Below are 10464 nucleotides of genomic sequence, written 5' to 3'. Positions count from 1 at the left end.
TTGCACCAACTTAATTTTTTAATGTATAAGAAATAAATCTTATTGATTTATCATTCATTATAACACTTCTTTTTTTTTTAAATATTTTGATTTTAGTAACAGTAAATGTTTAACCTATGTGACCATTTAAATTACTAACTGACATTTAAGTTAAACAATTTTTGCATAAATATTATTACTGCTTTATAAAAATAAGTTAATTTTTGTTAATTTGTTTTTACTTTACAAAAATAATTTCAACAGCTGTTTTTATATCACTGATGTCAAATAGAAGATCAACTAGAATTGCGAACAAACCTTTGAAAATTTACTCCAGTAAGACTTTTAGTCGTGAAAAGTTGACTCCTGCAACACCTAAACAAAAGCCCAGCAGTAAGGAGAAAGTCGTAGAATACATTTCTGATTACCAATTTGAAAATGGGAACTTGCAGTTTAGAGTCAAGTGGAAAGGATTTCCTGAGAGCAGTTGCGATTGGAAAAATCGTAATTTTTTTCGCAATGAAGATCTTAAAAATTTACTTCAAAATTTTCTGAAAGACTACAAGAAGAAGTATCTGCTGTACTGCACTGACAAGAACCACGAGAAAGATCTTTTAAGAGACGACATTGGTCTTGAAGAGGCTTTTGCAAAGATGAGCTTGTTTGGTGTCCCAAAGTATAAATATAAAAACGAAGAGAAAACGTTTAAGTTTACTTCTGATTACGAAATCAAAAAGTTTAAAACGAAAAAGCTTTTGAAAAAGGAAAAATTCAAAATAAAGGCTGCATTAGCACCAAAGTTTGATATTGAAATTGAAAACGAAGTCGATGTTAAATATTTTCCGTTATATTTAAAATGGAACAAAAACTATACAGGTCTAAAGGATTTTTCGAAATCAGCAAAAAATAGTGTAACTGATATTAGGTCATGTAAATGCAAAAATAACTGCATAATCCAATCCGATAAAGGGAAAAACAAGAAACCCATTGAATGCTGCCTCAGTCCTGAAAACAGTTATAAATTAGACGGAAGAGTAAGACTTGTCAGTAATGATTTTATGCTTAACGAATGCGATTCAACCTGTCAGTGTGACAAAACAAAATGTCTCATTCGAGTTGTGCAAAAAGGAAGCAACTGCAAGCTTTGCCTTTTTAGAACCTTGAATAAAGGATGGGGCGTTAAAACAAAGCAAAAAATCAGAAAAGGCACTTACATATCTGAGTATTGTGGAGATATCATAGATAAAGTTAAACATGAAAAGCGCAGGAAAAAATATGAAGAACTGGAAAATGCGTACTTCTTTGATTTAAAAGATCGGAAAGGAAAAGCTACAGGGTTTATCATTGATCCAACCGTTTTCGGAAACGAAGCGAGGTTTTTCAATCATTCTTGCAGACCGAACATGCAGTTTATTCATGTGAACACTGACAAGGTGTCCAAGTTTAGCAGGATTGCTTTTTTTGCCAAATTCGACATTGAAGAGGAGGAAGAGCTCACTTGGGATTACAATGGAGACTTCCTGAGATACCTAGATTGCAAATGTGGCCACTGCAAGAAATGATTCTGTTTCTGTTTTGTTGCTTAAGTATCTACGTTTTGTGAAATTTATGATACTTTCGTTAGATATCTGTTTTTTTGTTGTCTTTCAGGTATTGTGTTTTATAAAGCAATAAAATCCTAGTTTGTTATAATGTTGGGTTTGCCAGCGAAAGTATTTATTTTATTTTAATAATATCAGGATTTTTTCTCATACTATAGCTTCTTGTAGAAACTGTATTATAATTAAAACTAAAAACCACTGGTCGGTTTTAAAGACTTAACACAAGTTAGTAAAAAATATGTATACTAAAGTTAGAGTGCCAAACATTATTTATTACTTTACTTTTAATATTTTATCAGGCTTGCAACCATTTTCCCTTAGTTGATGATTACGGTCAGCTTATAATATAAACCAATATAATTTACCTTCAGTATTTGGCCAAAATAAGAACGCATTATTTTATTTAGTGATTTTATATGCGTCATACTGTAAGCATGTTAGTATTTTAGTAAGCAAAAAGCTGTTAAAATTTTTTATTATGCAAAAATGTACTCTTTTTGGAAAAAGATTAACCTCGACAAGTTTACTAAAATTTTGTTTGAACTACTATACTTCCCATAACCTAATTTTACGCTTGTCTAACAAGTACTTTTTAGAAAAATAAGCAAAGTAATTATATTTTTTGTTACAAGTTTAAGTAGTTACTCTCTAAGTTTCTAATAAAACATTAATGAAATTGCGCAAGTGTCTTCTATATAACTACAGAATTTTTAGACTACAATTCAAAGTTTAGAATTAACCTTTTTTTTTTTACAATAAGAATTGATAATATTTTTTTTGTAATTAATAGTTTTATTAAAATGGTAAACAGTTTTAATTATATATATACAATAATATTTCTCATAATTTTAAGACGTTTGTATTGCATATTAAAGTAATAGTATACGATATTTAACCAAATAAATTTAAAAGAATATGTTTAAAAAACTTACAAAGCTTTTTGAGAATAAAAGTTACTTAAAAATTTTAATAAATATTTAAAAAAAACAAGACTAAAGATCAAAAAATGTGTTATAATCTTAGTCAACGTTTTTGATACTAGATCCTTTAGATTATATATGTCTATTTTAAAAAAGCTAGGATTTACTTTTCAACTTCAACATATAGGTTTTTGTGATTCCGTAACATAGTTTTTCAAACAGTTATCAAAAAAATAAGTTATATAAATAAAACTACTCTTATTTAAATGTTAATATGTTTACAAACATAAAAACCTTTTTTTCATTGAGTAATCAGTTTTTTTATTATTTAACAAGTTTGTTCAAATGAAGCGTTTTAAATATAAAATATTAAATATTAAATCTAGTTTTCATTAAAATATTTTCCTACAGCTATTTTAATGCTTATTCTTTATTGAAGTTGTTTACATGATTAGAAAAATAAAATAACCTTTACATTGTAATTAATCAATTTTGTTTTAATTTAATTATAATTTTGAGGCTTATGTTATTATTCGAGTAAGAATAAAAATTTTCCAAAACATTTTATTTTTTTCGATTTAAGATTTTAAAAATAGCTTACAGAAGATAAATAAATTGAAGCAGAGCAAAAAAAAACATATTTTTCATATTACTGTATAGAAATATAGACAATTAATTACTTATAGATTATATTAATACCGCTTTTATAAATAAAACTTAAACCTATGAATTTTATTTTAAAAATGAATATGTTTAATACATAGAAACAGGTAGTTCAATTAGAAGTTCGAGACAGTATAAAATATATTTGCCTGTGATTATAGTATCCTGCTTATAAATAAAAGCTGTTTATTCCAAAGTTTGTAGTTGAAAATACTAGCGTAAAAGTAGTAATGATTTTTTTTGTTGTTTTTTAATTAGAAACTACATTACTGTTTCAAATAAATTAAGAAAAGTTATTTGGAGTTATCTACAATAAGTTATTTTAAAAAATGATGTTAAGCAAATTTTTATGTATATCAATAGTATAGCACTAAAAGATAAGGTATTTTAAATCAGCATCCCGCACATCTTTTGTTATCATATGTTAAGTATCTTCCTTTTTTAAAATTTGTTTTGTTATATATCAGAAAAAAATTAAACTATGATTAGTTTATGGTGTTTATACTTTTAAGATAACTTATATTAAATACTAAAAACTCATACTGAAGCATTTACTTTTTCATATTGAAAATTTTCTTTTTTAGTTAAATTATTTAAATTATATTTAAAGATAAAGTGTTTTTTTAATTGCATATACAATAGATACTTAAATTAATTAAAACACAATCACAACTCAAAATAAATTTTAAGGAACTCTAATAACATTTTTAAATAGTACTAATTAAATATAAGAAACTATATTTGGGTATAAGTAGCAACTACAATTGAATTATTATAAATGGAATAAAAATACATTTAAAAAAATAATAAAGTTTAATTCTTAATTTAATTTATAGTATTCTAATGCTTTAGTGAAAGAACAGCCACTTGCTTCATTTTGTTAATTTTATATTTGAAACTATCAAAGTTTCAATTTAAACAGACTAAATGATTTTTTCATTTTTGAATTTTATAGCCTAAACTAAAAGAGTCTATTCGTCTAGTAAAAAGTGCTAGTTTTCATGAGTAGTAAAAACAACTCGAAAAACAACATTTTATTTATAGATAAGAACTTTTAAAGTTTTTCATTTACTTCATTATATGAAAAAGTTCCTTCGAAATGTTTGCTTCAATTAAGCTTAAATACTATATTCAAGTTATTAATAGCTTTATAATACTATAAAAACTTTATACTTGTTACTATAAATGTATAAATATTACATTTATATTCTAAAAAGTTTTGTTTATCATTTTGTAAACCATTTAATGAAATGCAGTTTAATAGTTTATAACTAAATCATTTTTCTTTTATGCAATTATAGTTATGTTTTTAAAGCTTTTAATGTTTTATTTAAACTAAAAATAAATAAGTTTTGATTTGATCTTAGTAACATAATATATTTTACAAACTCTAAAAAGCCACTAAAAGTACATATTTGCTTAAGAAATATTAATCATTTTTTAATAAAAAGCTTTCATTTACTTATTAACCATAATAATTGTACATCTCTTAAGTACTACAAACATTAGAAAATATTTCTTTTATTAATCCTAATAACCAAACTTGCAATAAGCTAGATTTATTTATAAACTAGTATGTTATTCACATAAGTGAAAACAAAAAACTTAGTTTTATTTAAAAAATAATTTTAACATTTGTGCTAGTTGCTTAAATTAACAGCCTTTAATGCAAAAATATAAAATGCATTTTTTTTATAATTCAAAAATTTTATACAATTTAGATAAAAATTAAATATATGTTAGTTTCTGATGAGTTGTTGTTATGAGTTTAAATATTAAATTTATAAGTATGTAAGTATATTAGGTTTAGTTTAGTAATTTTTATAACCGTTTAAAATATAATATTTGTAACGACAATCATTATAAAACAAGGGTAAACATGAGTCATTTTAGTTAAATCAAATATTAAAGATTACAAAATTTCTTTGTTTTTAGTCTAAAAATATTTGTTACACAATTTAATTGCTAAAATATATAGGTAAAATAACTTTTGTTTATTTTTGAAGATTAGTGCTACAGCTAATAGGTAAGGTGGAACATTTTGGCTTTTTTATCCTCTTCATATATCTCAAAAAGTACATTTAATTGTTGACTTTGTTTTAATACTTATCATAACCTAGTTGCATACCTTAGTGTTTTTTTTTATATAAACTTTATATTTTTGAGATAAAGGCTATTTTTATCTTTTTATGTCTGGTCTTTAATTATTATCTTCATGTTTTTTTATGTTTAATATTATTGACAAAACTAAAATAATCTACTCATGTAGTAAAAAGTGCTGATTTTCATGCGTAGTAAAAACAACTTACAAAAAACAAAATTTTATCTTTAGGGAACTTAACTTTAAAATGTTTTCATTTACTTCAATAAATGAAATAGTTCCTTTGAAATGTGTTTTGAGATAAAGATTAAATACTACATATTCAAGTTGTTAACAACTAGTTATTACAAGGAAAATTTTATACTTGTTATTCTATATATATAAGTATTACATTCATATTCCGAAAAGTTTTTTTATTATTTTGTAAACCACTTAATTAAATGTAGTGTAACAGTTTATAACTGTATTTTTTTTTCGTCGGTTATATTTATGTTTTTATGGCTTCAAGTGTTTAATTTAAACTAAAAATAAATAATTTTTGTTCTTTTTTTAATAATATAATAAGTTTTATAAACTCTAAAAAACCACTAAAAGTACATATGTGCTGGAGAAATATTTTTTTTCCAATAAAAAACTTCCATTTAATATCTAAACCATAATAGTTGTACATGTATTACGTACAACAAACATTAGAAAATATATTATTTATAAACCCTAATAAGAAAAGTAGCCATGAGTTATATTTACTTATATACTAGTATGTAATTTACTATTTTTAGTATTTAAAAAACTTAGTTTTATTTTTAGAAATAATTTTGGCATTTGAGTTAGTTGCTTTAATAAACAGTTTTTAATGTAAAAATAAAGAAATTGTAGTTTTTTTATGTTCTAAAATGTTATAAAATTTAAATAAAATTAAATATATGTTAGTTTTTTATAAGTTGTTGTTATGAGTTTAAAAGTTAGTATTATAAGTTTGTAAATGTATTAGCTTGGTTTTTTTAATTTATATAACCTTTTTAAAATATATGTAACGACAGTTATTATAAAATAAGGGTAAACTAGAGTCATTTTAATTAAATCGTAAATAAAAAAAAGTCTTTATTTTTAGTTTAAAAGTATATTTTTCAGAGATTTTTAATGCTGAATTATATAGCTAAAATAAATTGTACTTATTTTTGAGGATTGGTGCTAGTGCTAGAGCCAATAGAATATATGAGATATTTTGGCTTTTTTTCTAATCCCCGTCATATATCTCAAAATATACATTTAATGATTTACTATTTGTTTTATATTTCTCATGAATTAACTTTAATCCTTAGTATCTTTGTTTTTTTTTTAACTTAATAATTTTTGAGATAAAAGCTATTTTTGGTCTTTAGGTTCATCTTTAATTATGGTCTTCATGTGTGTCAAAAAAAATATTTAGAAAACACCTAATTTTAAATTAATAATAATAATATATAAAAAAAAAAAATTTTGTTAAAGATTCTAAATGAAAATAAAATGATTCCATAATCTTTTTTATAATATGTTGCGACAATTAAACAGCATTTATAGACCCTTTTGTGTATTTTTTTACTTCTCTTAACATATTTTTATAAAAACATTAAAGTAAGCTAAGCAATTTGTTTTATTTTAAAATGTTTAACAAAAATATATTTATTACTCACTTAATAGAGGTTTTCACTATGGATTGTTAATTCATCAGTGAGACCACAAATAAAATTGAACTATGTTTAAAAAAAAAACAACATTAAGGAATACAGTTAATTCAATAAACAATATTTAAATAAAAAGTAATTTAAAAAAATATGTATGTTTTGAGATGTGCAAGGAGGAATAAAAATAGCCACAAGGTCCCACTTTTTATGAAGGCTCAAGCGCAAGCCTAATAGACCCAAACTCAAACAAACATAATTTACTTTAACTTAATCGTTTTACTGCTAGGTGTTTAAAAAAAAATACTTAAAAGTCAATGAAACAAAAAAATTATTGTTGTCTGAACTTTTTGAGTGAAGAAAAATGACTCAAACTCCAATTGTTTTTAAATGATTGTCGTTATTTTGTAGTACAAAATTTAAGTGCAATGTAAATAATTGTTGTACATTTACCTAATTTTATAAAATGTAGAGGTTAAATAAAAATAAGTAACTTGACATCATTAATGAAACTGTCTAGTTGTAGCAGTTAATTTTGTTCTTATATTAGTTTTTAAAGTTGAAAAAATAAAGGTTTTAAAGATTTATGTGTGGGATATAAGCTAAATCTGTTGAGTTATAAGTTGAACCTGCTAATAGTTGAGTGTAACTACTCTATTTTTGGCAACTCAGGCTAGATTTTTTTGTTTGTTAAGTAGTGAGTGACTAATGTTTCATTGCTATTTTAACCAAAATTACAAATGTACATTACAAAAATATAATTCTGAGTATGTAATTAATTATGTTAGCTTAAGTTAAGTGACACTTAAATGTAATTTTAATGTCTATATTTAGTAATCTAATATTAGTATTGAGTTTGTATGCTATTAAATAGTCTCCATTTACCATACTTTAGGAATAAAAGAACTATGGTCAAAGATAAAGTTTATAATACAGTAATTAGTAGTTATTAACTTTATTTACCAGTTAGTCTTTTCTAATAGTAGTTTTTTAAATTAAAAATAAAGTTTTGAGATCTATGTGTAGAAGGTAGGTATCTAATATGCACAAAGGGTAACTTTTCCACAAAAAGACATTTTTCGCTAACACATTTTTGCACGGATTGACATTTTTTTATTGTTTAAGTATTTTGTTAATTTAATCATTTTATTTATTTTTTACTATAATTTCTATTTCATAACCCTTACTCTCGGTCGGTTTTTACAATAATATTATTTATTTTTTATTTTTTTGTTTTATTATAATTTGTAATTGTATTTGGTTTTTTTCTTTAACTCTCACGAAAAAATAACTTTTCGTGCAAAAGTATGTTTGAACAAAAATGGCCCTTTGGCAAAAGTTCCTTCGTCCAAAAACGTCCCTTCGTGCACATTTGACCCTCAGTCAAAAAATTTCTTCGTGCATGACCCGTGTGGGATATAAGTTGAATCTTCAGAGGACTTAGAACTTGTATTTAGACTGTTTTATGATTTTTTGAAGTTTTTTTTTAATTACTTTATTTATTCATGAATTCATAAGTTAGTTTTTTGGACTTTTTATTTTCTTTAATAGTTATGTTTCATTTGGCTTTAAATTAAGTTTTGTCAAGTACTCATTGCTATATACCAGCCTTTTTAAAACTTTTTTTTTTATTTGTATCTTTTTTAAAAAAAACTCAATCTAAGTTTATGTAATTATTTTTCTTATTAGCCTCGCAAGCATTGCTTTTTGCTTTACAAAGAAGCTACCATGTAATAATTTGGGGTTTTAGTCAAACAAAAATTTTTTTAATACAAAATTTTTTTTTTATTTATAAAGTGTAATCTGCAGGGTTGCCACATGGTCAGGAAAAGTCAGGAAACAAGGAAAAGTTAGGAAAAGTTTGAAAAAATGTCAAAAGAACAGGAAAAGTCAGCAAGTTTGATAAACTTAAAAAAAAAGTCAGATTTACAAAATTCCTTATTTACAAAGCCTTCAAATGATTAAAATTAATTAAAAATCCTTTAAAACTTGAAAAAAAATCCAAAATTTTCCTATAAATTGACAAATTTATTTAATATCCAATGCCTTCATCTGGTATAAACTAGTAAAATATCCTTTATAAAACTACAATATATTTGTATTAACATATTGAACAAGTACCCTATTTGAACAAGCAGATTTTGTAAGCTTTTTAGTATTGATGATCTGTAGCAAGGACACATCCATATGTGATATATACATAAAAGTTTATCTAGCATAATTTTAGAATCAAAGTGTTTTTGTTTAAGTAAATAGTTGACTTCTTTATAATTAATCAGTTAGTTTAGTATTTAATGTAACAAACTAATGTCTATAGTTGGTTATAAATTTTAGGTTTTAATTATAAAAATTCCTTATATGTCGTTTCGTTATTTAGATACATTTATACTAGAAAGTGCTAAAAAACTGTGTCTTTTTTTAGACAAGCTGTGTTTATAAGGTAATGATATAAGAATTTTGCTGACAGAGCTGTCTATTACAAGTACATCAATCAGACACATATGCTTCAAGTGATGTAATTGAAGTTTGATTATTGAATTAAGCAAAAAAAACTGTGGTTTTAACCTGTATTATAAATAGATTAAAAAACATTATATACCTAAAAGTGTTAGATTATGTAATTTAGAGTAAGTTTAAATTAAGAGTATAATATAGAAAAGTCAGGAAAAAGTCATGTAAAGTCAGGAAATTTTTCTTAGCTTGACCTGTGGCAACCATGAATCTGAGAGTTATAAATTTATTTAACAAATTTGACACCAGTTAAATCATTATGTTTAATATATTTAAGGATATATTTTATTATAATTCTAAAACATAATGACAAATAATCATTATAAAATTTTTGCATAGTTTTGTTTTATAGTTCAACAATTTAAACTTTTTACATAGCTTAAAAACATAACTACATATTTATTAAAAATTGTTATTTTAGTTGGACTACTATTTACTTTTTAGTGATGTTCCGTTAAATGTTTTTTTTTTAAACAGATAATACTTAATTTTCAAACCAACCTAGTTTGTACTATAAGCGTTCAATTTTTTTAACAATTATGAACATGCAAGCATTTATACATGTGGAAGGTAAAGAGCATGAATTCAACACCAAACTTCCCATTAAGCTTCTCCAGTTTAAACAATTGATCTTCGAAGAATGCGGTATACCTTTAGAAAACCAAATTTTACATGACTTTCCCGAGATACCAGCTAACGCGTCACCGCAACTGAACATGTTCGCCGATGACCACACATTTCACGAGCACGTATTGAACAAGCAAATCAATGCTGTTCTCACATTCAGGGATTTTTCTTCGTGGGCGTATTTTTACGTTCATTTTCAGCCTGGTTGCGCTGAAAAAGCTGTGCTGAGGTTCAAGTCGCACAGGCTACGGTCAGTCGTTGATGTTAAAAAAGATATTTGCCTCAAAACAAAGATACCAGTGAGTAGAGTAAGATTGTCAATGAATGGGGAGTTGCTGACTGACAATGTGAATCTTTTTCAACTCGGAATTCAAAACGGAAGTAATTTAAAATGCTCAGTT

At 24.4% G+C, this 10464-nt stretch overlaps 1 protein-coding gene across 1 annotated transcript; it reads left to right on the top strand.

Annotated features, from left to right (window-relative positions):
• Positions 1-260: 260 nt before the first annotated feature.
• Positions 261-1541, top strand: LOC145848829 (putative histone-lysine N-methyltransferase set-23). The gene is made up of 2 exons (XM_082954063.1): positions 261-655; positions 905-1541. The coding sequence occupies exons 1-2, from the start codon at positions 261-263 to the stop codon at positions 1539-1541; spliced, it is 1032 nt and encodes a 343-aa protein (XP_082810189.1).
• The last annotated feature ends 8923 nt before the right edge of the window (positions 1542-10464 follow it).

Source organism: Thalia democratica, unplaced genomic scaffold, assembly GCF_965202585.1.
Source record: "Thalia democratica unplaced genomic scaffold, ktThaDemo2.hap1.1 HAP1_SCAFFOLD_1739, whole genome shotgun sequence".
NCBI lineage: Eukaryota > Metazoa > Chordata > Thaliacea > Salpida > Salpidae > Thalia > Thalia democratica.
This window is presented reverse-complemented; position numbering and strand designations above follow the sequence as displayed.

Bases quoted from the DNA above. Each gene is read 5' to 3' on its own strand.
- LOC145848829 (XM_082954063.1), top strand. From the start codon at position 261: ATGTCAAATAGAAGATCAACTAGAATTGCGAACAAACCTTTGAAAATT. The intron at 656-904 runs GTATAAATATAA...AACTGATATTAG, and splicing joins AGCTTGTTTGGTGTCCCAAA to GTCATGTAAATGCAAAAATA.